The sequence below is a fragment of the Bufo gargarizans genome, chromosome 3 (genome assembly GCF_014858855.1).
Source record: "Bufo gargarizans isolate SCDJY-AF-19 chromosome 3, ASM1485885v1, whole genome shotgun sequence".
NCBI lineage: Eukaryota > Metazoa > Chordata > Amphibia > Anura > Bufonidae > Bufo > Bufo gargarizans.
In genome coordinates this window covers 231,783,880-231,801,940 of record NC_058082.1, presented here as the reverse complement: position 1 = coordinate 231,801,940, position 18,061 = coordinate 231,783,880, and the positions used below count along the sequence as shown (strand labels likewise).

At 40.8% G+C, this 18,061-nt stretch overlaps 1 protein-coding gene across 1 annotated transcript in view; it reads right to left on the bottom strand.

The window, feature by feature from the left end:
• PCCA (propionyl-CoA carboxylase subunit alpha) overlaps positions 1–18,061 on the bottom strand; it is a 476,636-nt gene that overhangs the window by 401,929 nt on the left and 56,646 nt on the right. The window contains exons 5-6 of the mRNA XM_044286403.1: positions 9,920–10,033; positions 9,044–9,097 (exon numbers count right to left, since the gene is read on the bottom strand). Of these exons, the coding sequence (XP_044142338.1) occupies positions 9,044–9,097; positions 9,920–10,033 (168 nt within the window). The remainder of the gene's footprint in view (positions 1–9,043; positions 9,098–9,919; positions 10,034–18,061) is intronic.

Genomic DNA, 18,061 nt, shown 5'->3' with positions numbered 1-18,061 from the left:
TTGGCAAAAGACAACTTTTCCTATTTTTTTATACAAAGTTGGCATTTGACCAAGATATTTTTCTCACCCAGCATGGGTATATGTAAAATGACACCCCAAAACACATTGCCCAACTTCTCCTGAGTACGGCGATACCAGATGTGTGACACTTTTTTGCAGCCTAAATGCGCAAAGGGGCCCAAATTCCTTTTAGGAGGGCATTTTTAGACATTTGGATCCCAGACTACTTCTCACACTTTCGGGCCCCTAAAAAGCCAGGGCAGTATAAAATACCCCACATGTGACCCCACTTTGGAAAGAAGACACCCCAAGGTATTCAATGAGGGGCCTGGCGAGTTCCTAGAAATTTTTTATTTTTTGCATAAGTTAGCGGAAATTGATTTTTTTTGTTTTTTTCTCACAAAGTCTCACTTTCCGCTAACTTAGGACAAAAATTTAAATCTTTCATGGACTCAATATGCCCCTCAGCGAATACCTTGGGTCTTTCCGAAATGGGGTCACATGTGGGGTATTTATACTGCCCTGGCTTTTTAGGGGCCCTAAAGCGTGAGAAGAAGTCTGGAATATAAATGTCTAAAAATGTTTACGCATTTGGATTCCGTGAGGGGTATGGTGAGTTCATGGGAGATTTTATTTTTTGACACAAGTTAGTAGAATATGAGACTTAGTAAGAAAAAACAAAAACAAACAAAAAATTTCTGCTAACTTGTGCCAAAAAAAATGTCTGAATGGAGCCTTACCAGGGGGGGGGGGGGGAAGGTGATCAATGACAGGGGGGTGATCAATGACAGGGGGGTGATCACCCATATAGACTCCCTGATCACCCCCCCTGTCATTGATCACCCCCCTGGTAAGGCTCCATTCAGACGTCCGTATAATTTTTACGGATCCATGGATCGGATCCACAAAACACATGCGGACGTCTGAATGAAGCCTTACAGGGGGGTTATCAATGACAGGGGGTGATCAGGGTGATCACCCCCCTGTCACTGATCACCCCCCCTGTAAGGCTCCATTCAGACATCCGCATGATTTTTACGGATCCATGGATACATGGATCGGATCCACAAAACACATGCGGACGTCTGAATGGAGCCTTACAGGGGGGTTATCAATGACAGGGGGTGATCAGGGTGATCACCCCCCTGTCACTGATCACCCCCCCTGTAAGGCTCCATTCAGACCTCCGCATGATTTTTACGGATCCATGGATACATGGATCGGATCCACACAACACATGCGGACGTCTGAATGGAGCCTTACAGGGGGGTTATCAATGACAGGGGGTGATCACCCCCCTGTCACTGATCACCCCCCCTGTAAGGCTCCATTCAGACATCCGCATGATTTTTTACGGATCCATGGATACATGGATCGGATCCACAAAACACATGCGGACGTCTGAATGGAGCCTTACAGGGGGGTTATCAATGACAGGGGGTGATCAGGGTGATCACCCCCCTGTCACTGATCACCCCCCCTGTAAGGCTCCATTCAGACATCCGCATGATTTTTTACGGATCCATGGATACATGGATCGGATCCACAAAACACATGCGGACGTCTGAATGAAGCCTTACAGGGGGGTGATCAATGACAGGGGGGTGATCAGGGAGTGTATATGGGTGATCACCCGCCTGTCATTGATCACCCCCTGTAAGGCTCCATTCAGACGTCCGCATGTGTTTTGCGGATCCGATCCATGTATCCATGGATCCGTAAAAATCATGCGGACGTCTGAATAAAGCCTTACAGGGGGGTGATCAGTGACAGGGGGGTGATCAATGACAGGGGGTGATCAGGGAGTGTATATGGGTGATCACCCGCCTGTCATTGATCACCCCCCTGTAAGGCTCCATTTAGACGTCCGTATGCGTTTTGCGGATCCGATCCGTGGATCCGTAAAAATCATACGGACGTCTGAACGGAGCCTGACAGGGGGGTGATCAGGGAGTTTATATGGGGTGATCATGGGTGATCAGGGGTTTATAAGGGGTTAATAAGTGACGGGGGGGGGGGGGGGGTAGTGTAGTGTGGTGTTTGGTGCGACTGTACTGACCTACCTGAGTCCTCTGGTGGTCGATCCTAACAAAAGGGACCACCAGAGGACCAGGTAGGAGGTATATTAGACGCTGTTATGAAAACAGCGTCTAATATACCTGTTAGGGGTTAAAAAATTCGGATCTCCAGCCTGCCAGCGAGCGATCGCCGCTGGCAGGCTGGAGATCCACTCGCTTACCTTCCGTTCCTGTGTGCGCGCGTTCACAGGAAATCCCGGCCCTCGCGAGATGACGCATATATGCGTGACTCTGCGCAGGGCCGCCACCTCCGGACCGCACATCTGCGTTAGGCGGTCCGGAGGTGGTTAACAATATTTTTGTCCTACTGCAGACAGGTCAGTGAAAGGAGGCTCCTATTCCCACCAGACATAGGGCAGTCAGGAGGAGAAAGAGGGACGTGGCTAAGCTTCTTAGACACAAAGAGAAAATGTATTTATATATTTAAGGAAAGGAGAAGATTAACTCCTTCTTGACATCTGCCATACATGTATGGTGGATGTCAGTCTTCAAAAATTGTGCCCGCTCAGGAAGTGAGTGGGTGCCATAGCTGCTGGGTACCTGCTGTTTTACACAGCAGACACTTGGAAGCAGAGTCCATGATCGGCTATAACACCGCTCACTGACATTTAACCTCTCAGATGCTGTGGTTGTTCCAGAGGACTGAATGGCTTCCACTCCCCAAGATCAGGGGAGCCATTCGGTTGCTATGACAGCCTCAGGCACTCCGAAAGCTCTAAGCTCCTGTCATAGTGCAGTTCCTATCAGGGTCTGCCTGTGGCCTGGTTTAATAGGAGTGCGCTGAATCTCCCATAGATTGCATGTGATAGATGTTAAATCATCACAGTCTATGACAGAAGAGAGAATACGATCATAACACAATGTTCCCTAGTTTTTAGTTTTTTTTTTATAAAAAGATATTCAAATCTTCCCCTCTTTCCTCAAAAAAAAAAAATAATTATTATTCCGAGATTGCCACATCCCAAAATGCCTGAACTATTAATATATACAAATATTTATCACAAACAGTGAATACCGTAATGGGGGGGGAAAAAAATCTCAAAAACTGCTGGTTTGCCATTTTCAATGCTTTCCCAAAAATGTAATAAAAAGGTAATAATAATATTTATTTAGCGAACACCAACATATTCCGCAGTGCTTTACAATCAGGGGGTTCATGTCCAAACAAAATCATACATTCCAGAGAACTGGTGCAGCTCAGTCTTGAAGATAGCAGTGAGAGGTTCAGATTATGGTGGATGTTAGTAAATCATTTGCAGAGCATAGAACACGGGTAGAGTGGTAGACAGAAATGAGGGAGGAGATGTAGGGGGTGCATGGTATGATCAGTTGTGTTTCTGCCCAGAGGGCCCAACAGTGCTGGATTACAGCTCCTGCTTCTGGCCCACAGCCAGCCAGATGTAAACAGCATAAGGACTGGAATATGGAGGCAGTAGGGACAGCATGGAGGACCAGGGCATTTGGGAGCAGGCAAGTATGAATCTTCTGTTTCAGGGGCCATGCTGCAGGAACATGTAAAAAAAACATTTTTTTACTAGAAAATTCCTTTAAGCCCCTATTACACTGCACAATATTTGGGTCAACTACTGGAAACAAGTGTTCAAAGGAACAGTCACTCCCGATATCTGGACTGTATAATCGCGCCCCCGATCAGCTGATAAGCATTCACTCGACTGTCGGACGATTTGCATATTTCAGCAGAATGAAAGCTGTACGACAATTGTCAGCACATCTCTCTGTGTAATCAGGGATGTGCAATTGATAATCAATAAAACTGAATGGGGGATGAATGACTGTGGTAGCGATCATTACTCCCCAGCCAGTTTACATTGGCTTGTTTAATAGGTCGATGCAAATTATCACCAATTTTATTTGTTTTAATTTTTTTTTCTGGTACCGTGAAATAGAGCAATGTGACACTGCGACCCACAGACCAAAAAGTTCCGCACCCCTGACTTGGATAGAGGAGCCTGGCTGCTGCCTTATTTTACAGGGGAGCATTTATAGAGGGGGAGACCAATTAATAAAGAGTTACAATAATCAAGACAAGTATGGATCAAGTAAAAAAAATAAGCCTTCACACAGCTCTGTAGATATAAATATATAAAAAAATAGATGTATGGAGGTCAGAATATGGCAATGCGAAGAAAAAATACTTTTTTTATTTACCGTTTTTTTGCCCTATAAGATGCACTTTCACCCCAAACGTGGGGGGGAAAGGGCAGTGCGTCTTATGGGGCAAATGCACAGAGTATATCAGCGGGGAGGGAGGAGGGGCTGGGGGCCGGCAACTTGCATTGGAATCGCAGCGGGGCACGGTGTAGTCACTGTTCTCCATTACACCGAGCCCCGCTCACAGCAGTATTTATTAAGTGAAGTCATGGGTAAAGCTTTATTAAGGTATAGCAATCCTCTGCAGCAGTAGCACACGTAGTACTCACTACGAAACTCCTGTAGCAGGCAGGCTGGCCGGTCACTCACTTCCTCACGCGCATCCTCCTCCCACTTTATGAATGAAGCAGGCGCATGACGGAGTGAGTGACGTTACGCTGCCGGCCGCCCTGCCTGCTACGGGAGTTTCATAGTGAGTACTACATGTGCTACTGCTGCAGAGGATTTCTATACCTTAACAAAGCTTTACCCAAGACTTCACTTAATAAACACTGCTCTGAGCAGGCCCTGGTGTAATAGAGAACAATGACTACACTGGGCCCCGCCGCGATTTCAACACAAGTTGCCGGCCTCTGTGTCATCCACAGATCCCCCCATAACTGTGCGTTATCCACAGATCCCCCCATAACTGTGTGTCATCCACATATCCCCCCCATAACCGTGCATCATCCACAGATCCCCCATAATAGTGTCATCCACAGACCACCATTAGTTCAAAACCCACCAAAAGCACACCTTTTACTTCAAAATATATTTCTTATTATTTTCCTCCTCAAAAACCTAGATGCATCTTATGAGCAGGTGCATCTTATAGGGCGAAAAATACGGTAAGTATTAAAACATAACAAAAAACTATTAAAATGTTGTATTGCTGTAATCGTACTGACCCACAGAATGAACATGTCTGTTTTACCTAACAGAGAAAAGCAAAAAAAAAAAAGCCCACAAAACTGTGGTGGAATTGCATTATTGTTCCTATTTCACATAATTTGGAATATTATTCCCGCTTCCTACTACACGATATGCAATTTTTAATAATGCCATTATAAAGTACAACTTACTCCGCTAAAAACAAGCCCACATACAGCTGTTAATGAAAAAATAAGAAAAGCTATGACTCCGGGAAGGCAGTGAAGAATGAAAACGAAAAAAGGCAGAAAATTGTTCGGTCAGGAAAAGGTTAAGGGAATAATTGCTAGGAAAAATTTTCTTGCTTTACGCAATCATTACAGATTTATGCTCTGTGATGATTGTACAATAATTAATTGCTAAGTTTTCAACCAACAGTTGGATAGCTATAGCTATGGCTGTGTTCATGCTTTGGTTGTGGTTTCTGTTCAGAAACACTGACACATTGCCCGATCGGTTGTACATCCCACCGGCCCCACTGAATTATATATAGTCTGTCAGGTTTCTATATTTTCACTGGAAAACCTGTGCTGCATGCACAAATGGAGCCTTTCTCATGAAGACAACTCCTGTCCATATGCCCGAATAAGGAATGTGGACAAGATAGAGGAAGGGTCTACTCTTTGAGTTCAGGCAGACTGGAGCCATGTATTAAATGGAGAGTCACTAAAGAGTATCTGTCAGCATGATCAACCTTATTAATCATGCTGATTAGATTGATATCTTCCTTTTGCTTCTAGGTTGAACCGCTGCCAAGATATCTTTACTTTTATTTATTTGCAAATTAGTTATTTTGAGCACTGAGCTGCTGGCCATAGCGCTCGGAGCACCGCTACTACTACACCCCTGTGCTCTGGGCACTCCCCCTCTCCTTCCATTGAAAGGGCAAGACATCTCATCTAGCCCTGTATTCTTATTCATGCACTGTGGCCATTAGTTTTCATGGTATACCCAGTCATTCCTTTAGGAATGCATCACTTTGCTAATATGATGTGGCAAATATGTGGGTGCCGGCAGCAGAGCTTCTGAGGGAGGTAGACAGGGCTGTATGAGAATTAGAGAATACCCACCGTTTTTATCCTTCCAGCAGCTGCAGTTCTCCAATGTCTGTAAAGCCGCCAACACCTCCACTTCCAGGTGGACTGACATCGCCAGAGGTAGCAGCTTCACCATTATTGAAAGGTCATTATGTCTACCTTCTTCACATGCTCTGTTGCGACCAATGAGTGCCGACACCTACATATCTACCAGAGCAGATTAGCAAAATCATGCATTCCTAATGGAATGCATGATTATGCAGAAACACAGTGACACCAGTGACTGGGTATACTATTGTGATACTGAACCACCAATAGCCATTTGTGAGCCACAGTGCAGAAATGAGAATACAAGGCTAGATGAGAGGTCTAGCCCTTTTCAATCAAAGAGAAGGGGGAATATATAGAGTACAGGAATTAGCAGTGCGCCAAGTGCTACAGCTAGCCCCTCGGTGTTCAAAAGAACAAACCTGAATATAAATAAAAAGTAAACATATCTCGGCAGTGGTTCAAATTTTGAATGCAGATAAATCTGAAAAAATAAAAATAAAACACTTGTGCATATAATTTACATTTAAAACACAATAGGGGAGATTTACCAATGCAACTGGAGTCCTCTGAAAACACATGCATGCGGCATATCTATACACCAATTTTTTCGCAATGCAAAAAGGGTGTGGATATGGAATGGTTTACTGGATGCAGCTATGCATAACTTATAATGAATTTTTATTAATTTTGTTGCATGAGGATTGATTACAAACCCACATAAAAGCAGAAGCATAGCTTATGCCCATTTCAAAACATCCATTTTTTTTTTTCAGCTGGAACATACAGTGAACCCTTGCAAACATACGCTTTGGGTCCATCAAACATTTTGGATACATCTGCAATGAACCTAGGTTATTCAGCCTGAATGACATTTTTATTTAGATGTTTCCCCATAGAATCCTATGGTAATGATACAATAGTCATGTACTATATTTTTTGGACTATAAGACGCACATAGCAGTGTGTCTTATATTGTGAATGCTAATGACCACTTCTATTACAAAAGTAGTCATAAGCATGCAAAAGAAGTGAGAAACAGGGAGTGGTGAGGAAAGTGTTGCTCTGGCTGTACTCACCCTCCCTAGTCTTCTTCCACTGCACCTCACTGCATGTGTTCTGACTGCATACAGCTTCAAGACCTAGTGCACAAAGGCATGCACTATGACTTGATGCTCTGAGACCTCAGATCACAGTGCAGCACAGGCCTGCAGAAGACCAGTGAGTGTCAGCACGGTCTAGAGCAGGAGAGGCAAGTTCATTTATCTTTGCTTTTTTATTTTATTTTTTGGCTAATGGAGTTTGGGGTTTTACTCTGAGGTGGCATGGGAGTCTGATCTGAAGTCAGATGGACTCTTATCTTACACACAGTCAGTTTAAAGAGGACCTTTCATGGGTCCAGACATTATAAACTAAGTATCAGGATACGTAGGGCATAGTGCAGGGATCTAACTGCACTTATTATTTTTTCTGGGCACCGCTCCGTTCGCCCGCTATGGCCCCTGTTGTATTCTCCCGCCTGGTATGCTAATTTTAGCATCGGAACAATGAGGAGGAGACTGAGTCTTTCTCCGTGGGCGTCTCTTTCTCCCTGGCTGTCAGCAGTCCAATTGCAGCGGAGAGCGTCACAGCCAGGGAGAAAATAAATAACTCACCTTCTCCCTGGCTGTGATGCTCTGCACTGTGATTCGACAGCGCTACAGCAAGGGAGAACGAACGCCCACAGAGAAAGACTCAGTCTCCTCCTCATTGCTCCGATGCTAAAATTAGCATACCAGGAAGGAGGATACAACGGGGGCCACAGCAGGCGAACGGAGCAGCGCCCCGAGAAAATTAGTAAAGTGCAGAGAGATCCCTGCACTATGCCCTACGTATCCTGATACTTAGTTTATAATGTCTGGACCCATGAAAGGTCCTCTTTAATGAAAGCTTCCTGACTTTGCCAAAAGCTATTATTAAAACAGTATTTATATGAAATGAAAATCAAAGAAATAAAGAAACCAAGTTTTTCAGCAATAAACTAAATGCATAGGTAGGTCATGATAGAAAGCAAATTCTGGATTTATTTCTGCTATGCCAGAGACCATGGGTGACCTAGGGATCACTCATTTTACCCCCCAATGTCTCAGTTTATACAAGTGTAATAGGTTGTTAACCCTACAAAGCAGATATTATTTTGGATCATTTCCTATATGTAGTTCTCAGATCAAGAACCACTTAAGAAACCTTGTCAAAAACCATTAATGCCCTGATCTGCCTCTTGAAAAAAAAATATAATTTTGGATGCTGTATCACAAATATTAATGCAATTGTACGTTGTGTCAAGTAACATGCCAGTTACATGAGACAGAAGAATCACATCTAATACACGAGTACTATCAATTAAATCTGAACATTCATTCATAAATATGCATAAAATAAAGAAATTTATGGCAAAATACCAAATGAAGTAAAAGAAAGAAAATATATACTTTATCTTATTAGTTGCATTATAAAAAAAAAAGGGAGGTTGAAATGCAGCATATGTATTATAAAGCTCACAGGCTTAAAGTATGTATGAGTTATTAAGAAATAGACATGTCACTGACTGAATCAAACCTAACATTATAAGATGTTCATGGCGATTTCACTTTTCAGGTTATTAATGGAACAATATACAGTTAATGAGGGCAGGTTAAGCTACAAATGGGCCTTAACAACAGTGCTTTTAGTCATGGACATAATCAGACACCTTTCACTGCTGAATGCAGCCACTACACCCTAAAGATTCATTAGACACCACAATACAGCTCGACTTACCAGACGTCGGGCAAATTCTTTGTTTTCGGAAAGAAACCCATATCCTGGGTGGACCTGGAAAATAAAAACAGAGGGTGCTATCATAATAGGCACTCGGTCAATTCTTAACCCCACCATAGCTGAAAAGATGTCAAGCCATATGATCACAGGAATGGATAAAAATAAATATCTATAAAGAATTTATAAAATAATATATGAAAATGTAGGACTTAAAAAAAAAAAAATTATAAAAAAAAATTAAAAAAAATTCAAAGACTAGGTTCAATGTGTGCTTATATATCTATATGTGTGTATATGGTATATAGCTATATATGTGCTTCTATATCTGTGTGTGTGTGTGTGTATATATATATATATATATATATATATATAGTTTTTTTATTATATATCTATCTATATGTGTGTATCTATATACTGTATATATCTATATATGTGCTCTCCATAAGGAGATATTCTAGTCTGCAAAAAATATATATTTATTTTATTGTGTGGTAAAGGACATAGGCTGTGGAAAGGAATTAAATTATTTATCCTTATTTATTCACTGTTCTCACTCAGCAAAGAAATTAAAGGGACACAGAAAGAGTTAAAGCTAATTGGGATTTTTCCCCCAAGCATATTTGGGAATGAACTGAAGCTGCTCCCTGGTGTGATTTCTGAATCCAGCAGCCACCTGCAGGAACTGCCACCAGCCTTGCCAGATGCTTCAAAAGCCTTTGATTTCCAGTAGAGATTTCGGCCACATTTAACTCATGTGACATGAACCAAACAAGAATAGAATATTCAGTTCCTTTCTGCTATTTTTTAATACAAATTCTGGCTATTCTGCCTTCTAGATCAGAAACAGCTGCGGCAGATAGAGCCATTCAGACTCACAGCTTGGGCCCCAGTCATCCTAATGGCTTCCATGATGGCATCCATGTTGAGGTAGCTTTTGCTAGTGGGAGCAGGGCCAACACAGACAGCTTCATCCGCCATTTTCACATGAACCTGAGGAGACAAAAATTCTGCATTGACAGATGCTCACAGCTAAAGCAATTACCATCAGTGAAAGGAAGAAAATTGGCAACTTTGATTTATAAGACATAATATTATTTACTTTTCCTAAATCATGTACAACAAAATCTAATTCTTTACAAATGTGTGTGTGTATAGATATATATATATATTACACACATACACATATATACACACACATACATAAACACACATGCAAGAGCTGTCTAAAACGTGAACAAAAGGCAACACTTACATCTTCTAATATCACACCTTTTACACAAACAGTACCTTTTAATTTAAAAAAGGAAAAAATATAATTTGGTTTCAATCCCTCAAAACCCAGAGATTGTATATTCTCAACTACCACTGCAAAAATGATAACATACTCTGTTTCACAATAGGGTACAAAGCATTATAGCAAAAAGAACAAGAGCACAGAAATACAAACGGTACAAACTATGAAACACAATGTGTCCTATGAATACTGGGAGCTTGGCTAGACTGCCTTCTGAAGCCAATTGACCTCCTAGTCATGTTTCTATGGGCAGCACACAATCTATAGTTCTATCCATCCATATAGCACGCAAGAATACTAGCAGAAATAATAATTGACCTATGTCTGAAGTACAAATTTCTCCGATTGAAAAAAGTCACCATTTATTTCTGGCATTACAAATGAATCCAGTAAAGAAATCAGACCAGATGAATACAATACAATATACAGCAAATCAGTATGGTCTCAGTCTTGGGATACAATTTTGACCTTTTCTACAAATTTTAATAACTTTGAATTCTGACATTCTGACCATGGAGCCTCTATCTGTACTTTTTATTGATACCATTTCTGGGGTGTGTACGACTTTTTATTTTATTTTTTTGTGGGAAGAGAAGCGACCATAAAAAGGCAACTCATCCATTTTGACACTTATTTCCTTTTGCATTTTTGCCATTTGCATTTTGATACTACGGGCGTTTTCGCATGTGTATTTTTATTTTTTTTTTCATTTTGGGGAAAGGGAGGGCGATTTGAATATATATATATATATATATATATATATATATATATATATATATATTTGTATTTATTACAAGCAGTCATTGGATTGCTCCTCTCAGACTCCAATGCATTAGCATTGGAGTCTATGATGATTTTACTAGGTTTCTGTGGAGCCAACTACTATGCTGCAGCCTCCTGTCATTCTCATTGACAGGGGCTGCCACATACACACTCCGGCTCCACAGATCACCACACAGGGGAGCAGGAGCATACCTAGAGGCATGCTCTTCCAGTATTTCACGCGCTCAGATATGGTGGTCAGGTTTGGCCACGGCTTCTGAGAGGGTAAGTGTCCATGAACGGCTGGTCACGGACATTGCTGTATGAAACAGCAGGCACCCGGTTGCTTTGGGAAAGCTACGTTCTGAAGCGTGTGTCATCTTCAAAGACCCAACATGTGACGTACTATTACCTCACATGTCGGGAAGAGGTTGAAAATGCCAACTATAACGGAAAATAACATCTGGAGGATCAAGTAGTTTTTTTTGTACATGCTGTTGGTAAAACGGTCACCGATAATCTTTCAAAAACAAATTTAAGCGTATGTAGGTGCTAATTTAGTTGTCACCCAAAAATAAAAATTTACAAAAGCACTATACATAAAAACAGTATAGAAGTGACTCAATGTGCCTTGTCAATGTGTACTATGTGACACCCCCCCCCCAAACTTCTGTATAAGAATATTCAATTTCTAATTGCTGCTTTCATTTATTACCCGGCCCTTCAAAAACAAGACCTGAAATGTAACCGGATGCTATGGGAAAGCCTGCTACCACTCTTTTGCACCAATTTTGATAGCAGCACATATACTTGAGTCATATGAAAAATAAAAAACTACTGGAAGCATTTTTCATACAGCATTAGATGTTTTATAGAGATTCAGTTCTACTAAGCAAAACCCACCAGAACTCTACATCTTATATATCACCAAAAATACAATGAAAAACTTATTCTGTATTATAGACACTTTTAAAAAAATTTCTGCCTTTCTAGAACTGACAATAAAATTCCATATTTCACACAATATAAAAACCTTGTGCCATTACAAGTGAACCTCGAAAAATATTGTGCAAAAGTTCATTTATTTCAGTAATGCAACTTAAGAAGGAATTGCATTAATGCAACTTAAAATTAGAATATTGTGAAAAGGTCTAATATTCTGGGCTCTGTGTTACACTCTAGTCAGCTAACTGATCCATACCCCCTGAGCAAAGGGTACCTGAGATTGTGACTTTGGGGTTTCATAAGCTGTAAGCCATAATCATCCAAATTATAACAAATAAAGGCTTGAACTATCTCGCTTTGCATGTAATGAGTCTATCTCATATTAGTTTCATCTTTTAAGTTGCATTACCGAAATAAATGAAATTTGCACGATATTCTAATTTTTCGAGTTTCACCTGTATATCTTCCCTGTGCAAACCCCATTTATCAACAAAGCAAAGAATGCCAAGGTGCCCATACAAACTACATCAGGGGTCAGCAACCTTTGGTAATTCCCAGCATGCTCCATTCCCTTTTGATGGGAGTTCTGAGAAGAGCAGAGCAAGTATGCATGCTGAGATTTGTAGTTTCACAAAAGCTGAAGTGCTGGAGGTGGCCTATCCCTGAACTAGAAAAATGTCTGCGAACCTGACAATTTTTGTCCGCTAAACAGCTTCCTAAGATGTGTAGCCTTCTTTAGTAAATAGGTCTGTGCACTGCTGAAGCTCTCGCCGACATATGTATGCTTAAAAAATAATGACAAATAGATCTATAAAATGTTTGGCTCGAACAGAAAACTGGGGTAGATACATGCACACCGCATCTTGGTGCAAACCCATTCAGTTTTAGTATAGGACATGTCCTATATTTTGAGTAACGGCCGCACATATGCGTAGCACACTTACGGTGGCAAGTATTGTATCCCAGGTTCCTAATAAAGATAACAAGGATATTTATAAGCTGTTATTAGGATGTGATTTTTCCCCTCCTTCCTCTTCGCCATATACTTGCTTTCTGAGGAACCTACGACAGAACCAATAGTGAAGTATGGAATAATGAAGCAGCAGGAGCCAGATAATATACTTCATGATTAACTCATTGCCTGTCCACTTGCCACACCGGCGTGTACTAACATGTCATAATCATCATAATTCCCTCTATCCCCACAGCTACACTTGATTAGCCCACAATCCCCAAGAGAAGCCATCCCCAACACTAAATAATTCCCTTCAGAGTCCTACTACAGTACCACAGACTCTCCAATTAAATATAATGCCTCTGAAGAGCACATTAATGTGGGCAAATTCCTGCAAGTCATTCCTTGGTATTCACTTAACTAACAGATATTATCTCCAGCAGAAAACAAGACCAATTACAAAGAGAGTAAAGACTTCAGAAGCTTCGATGACTGTATAACCTGTCCTTCCTGGCTAATCAGGTTTATTTTTCCGCCTCTGAATTCATAAGCATAACACTGGGTTCACACCTGAGCGTTTTACAGCGCGTTCAAACGTGCTGTAAAACGCTCAACACATGAAAACCAATGCTTCCCTATGGCCCTGGTTCACACTTAAGCGTTTAACAGCGCGTTTGAACGCGCTGTAAAACGCCCTACGCTCAAAAAAGTTCTTGATCTTCTTTGGAGCGTTTTGTCGCACGTTCCCGTACATAGACTTTTGGGAACGCGCGACAATGGGAGTTCGCTTGTCCCTGTATGCGCGATTGTAAACGCCAGTACAATCGCGCATACAGAGCGCTCCTTTCAGAACGCTCAGGTGTGAACCCAGCCTTAGTGTCTTCTAAACCTCACCAAAATAGTTAGTCAATGCACCTATGTGAAAATCAAGGTTCACAATTCTTTAAAAATACATTTTGTTACAAGAAATAAAAATTCTGGTCCAGGAGTACGATGAAAACGATGAAACCTAGAAAAATAAGAAAAAAAAGAAAAAAAAAGGGAGGAAAGAACAGTTTACAAAAAGGTTTGGTCACCAGTCCTCTTTCCTATCCAGAACTTCTAGTTTCTTATCTCTACCTAGAGGGGTTCTCTGGGAATTAAGAAAATTAAAATACTTAAATATTACTTTATTAGAAATATATTCCCAAATACCTTTCATTAGTTATAATGGCTTGTTTTGTCTGGGGAGCAATCATCAGGTAAAATAAAATGGCCGCTGTCCTATTAGTGCACACAAAACCTGTCCTAATCACTTCATAAGTTACTTCAGAGCAGTGAGCTACAGAGCTTCCTCATCATCTGCATCATATTCCCTTACAAGATTCTCAGCTGAATCTCTATAGGAATAGAGTAAATGAGGAGACATGAAGTACAGAGAAGAGGGTGGGATGTGTCTAATGAGCAGCAGATCCTGTATGTAGTCTCCATTACCAGTCTGTCCTGTCCATCCTCTCTGTACTTCATGTCTCCTCATGAACTACATTTCCATAGAGGTTCAGCTAAAGATTTTATCATCTGTATTCAGGATCATAATCCCTGACAGATAGAGGAGGATGAGGTAGCTGTTTAGCTCAGTGTTCAGAAGTAACTTGCCCTGCTGTGCGATTAGGACAGGTTTTGTGTACGCTAATAGGACAGCGGACATTTGTTTCTCTTAATGATTGCATCCCAGACAAAACGAGCCATTATAACTACTTAAAGATATTTGGGAATATATGTATTAGAGATGAGCGAATTTCATATTTTGAAATTCTATAACACTTTGTTTAGTGGTAAAAGGTCAATTGCGTTATGGATTCAGTTACTTCCGTGCCTTTTTTAGGCATTCCGTTATTCATTCCATCCTAATAGAAGTCTATGGGCTGCAAAACTGATCAGTCCCATTTCCGTTATGCAGGGGAGTCCTCTACTGCATAACGGAAACGGGAAGTTGTGTTATGGTCCCTGGTAATGGAATCCATAACGCAATTTAGCTTTTACCACCAAAGCAAGACTGAATATCATAACATGAAATTCGCTTATCTCTAATATGTATAATATAGGAATATTTAAGTATTTCATTTTCTTAACTTCCCGGAGAACCCTCTTTCAATGCATATTAATTTTTTTAACACTATTTAATGGTTTGTAAAGAGATATATTCTACATCTGGGGTGCTGCACTGTCAGGTAAAAGTTCCTCAGTGGAAATTCTCCTGTGAATTTGGCCTCATGCACACGGCCGTTGTTTTGGTCTGCATCCGAGCCGCAGTTTTGCACTTCAATGGGGCCGCAAACAGTACTCCGCGTGCTGTCCGCATCCGTTGCTCTGTCCCGTGGCCCCGCAAATAAATATATAACCTTTCCTATTCTTGTCCGCACTTTGCAGACAAGAACAGGCAGTTATATTAAAGGCTGTCCGTGCTGCTCTGCAAATTGCGGAACGCACACTGAAGCCATCCGTGTTTTGCAGATTTGCGGACCGTAAAACACACAACGATCGTGTGCATGAGGCCTTTGCCACAGATTTCACACTAATCACTGCAAAGTGTGAAATCCATGGTGAAAATCTGCAGCATAAATTGACATGAGGTGGATTCACTATTTTTTTTTTTTTTTTCACAATGTGTGGAATAAATTTCCTAAATGTCATCCACATTATTAATACTGTAAAATCATGTGGATTCATCCACCAATATGGAAGATGGTTCCCGAAAATCACATTTAGTTCCCCTGGAAATACTCTAGAATGCGAGGAAACCAACAAATTTGACCTTAAAAACAATAGGACCCTTTAACAGCCAGTGAACCTAGTGGTAATGGAAGAATACTCTGAAAGGTAAAAGACTATTAGTCAGCACAGTGGAACCTTCTCTCTTCTTCTCTTACAGAACTGTGATCCCAAATTACAGACATACAGCTACATTTACAATTTTGATAATTGCCATGTGAAAGACCCAACAAGCTTCACAAACTTAGTTGAGCTGCTGTAATGTAGCAAGAAGATTAGTTTCCGTATTGTATAATTCCTAGTGCAAAACAGGATACTCTGTACAGAAAATGGCCCATGTTTACTAACGTGAGTGCACATAGATTTTGGTGGAATTTGGAGTATGTAGGTTTAGAGAACTCTGTGTCTAGCCCAGCAAGGGTGTGGGTTCACGAGAAATGTAAAAGATCTTGTGCCACCAAATCTGCCATAAAATTGCTCCATCTTTATGCCGTTTAAGATCTCGACAGTGTAAACTTAGGCAGTCTAAAGATGTGCCAAATTTATCACAGTGGCAGAGCCAGAAGGGGGAGCGGAATGTGCGTAGTACACCACATTTAGCTTCTCGTCAGAGGCACAAACAGCAGACTTTGCTGAAGCCTGGGAGGTGAAACACCAACTGCTCACCGGTATTAGTTCACATCATCTTTATGGCATATGTGCAGTGCATGTGCCGTGGAAGCTTACAAATTATCAAATGTACAGTAGGCCCACATTCAACATGTATCCCATAAAAAAAATGTATGACGCACCGTATTTTACCTTTATCTCAGGGCCCCTCGCTATACATGTATGGCGCAGCTGGAAGCAAGTTCACAAACCGCGCCGTACATGTATAAGAGCTGTGTTAACTCGATCAGGGACCCGGTTGTAAAGGACAGCCAGGACCCTGCTGTATGACCCCGACGTATCTGCCGGCATCACTGAAAACATGTATTGTACTACATTAACAGTGGTCAGACGCTCAAAAGTGAAAGTGGGGCTGAAATAAAAAGTTAAATAAAGTGTTTTAATTTAAAGAAAAATTGTTTCAAGGGTATAACCCCCAAGCCATTTACTATATAGAAAAATTTGACATATTAGATATTGCAGAGTCCTTAAGAACCGGCTCTATTAAAATATGAATTAATCTACACAGGTAAGCACAATAAAAAAATAAATAAATAAAATCTATGCCAGAGCAGTCATATTTTGTTCATCTTGCCCCCCAAAAATCATATCAAACAGGCGTATCTACCCTAAATCGGTGCCAATAAAATAAAATCACCTCATCCCACAAAAAAAGCCCTCACAAAATTTCAAAAATATAAAGGCAATATAAAAAACATGCTTTTATTGTGCAAAACAGTTAAGAAAAAATAAAAAAAAATAAAAAAAGACATATTTGGCATCACTACACCCATAATGACCTGCTCTATAAAAATATCAAATGATCTACACAGTAAAGCAAACAGCATAAACAATAAAATAAAAACTGCGCCAGAACTGTCATTTTTGTCCCTTTGCCTTGCAAAAAAAATATATCAAGCGATCAAAAATTCTTAAGTACCCCAAAAAAAGGCCCTTACGCAAGACTACATATGAAAAATATGGTGAGATGTTTTTTTTCAGCAGAATTGTTCCTTTTTCTTTATCCTGCTTCCTAATTATTTTCCCCTCTTTTCCCTGCAACCTGTTAGATGCCCCACTGGTCCCTCTCCTCCAGGCTGGCTGAGATGAGAGCCAGCCAAAGGGGTTGGGCCACTTTAACTCTTCATATCTCAGGCTTGGTAACAACTAATCATATGGGACTGGTCTTGTTTGAATGGTAGCATTATCCTCCAATACATCAGTAGATATAGCTGTTAGTAATTGGGTTGTGAGTGAAAGCAGCCGAAATCTGCTTTCCCTTTCAGCTGCCTTCACTCCCAATACATTTCTAACAGCTATATCTCCTGATGTAGGGGAGATCATGCTGCATCTTTTTTAAAGCCTAGGTTGTCAGCTTTCAAACAAAACTAGTCCCATATATCTAGCTGTTACCAATGAGATTTCTAAATTTCACTTCTAAAAGTTATTTTAGAAGTGCATTTGAGTTTAGTTCCGGCGGAACACAGAAAGTTAAACTTTGTAAAATCAGTTTTTAATAATTTGAGGGTGTAGTTTCTAAAATGTGTTCGTTTATGGGTTTATTATTATGACCTCAATTATGTAAGACTCTCAAAGTAACTTTAGAAACTGAAAGAGGACCTTTCACAGGTACGGACATTATCATATAACTTGCGGGTTGTGT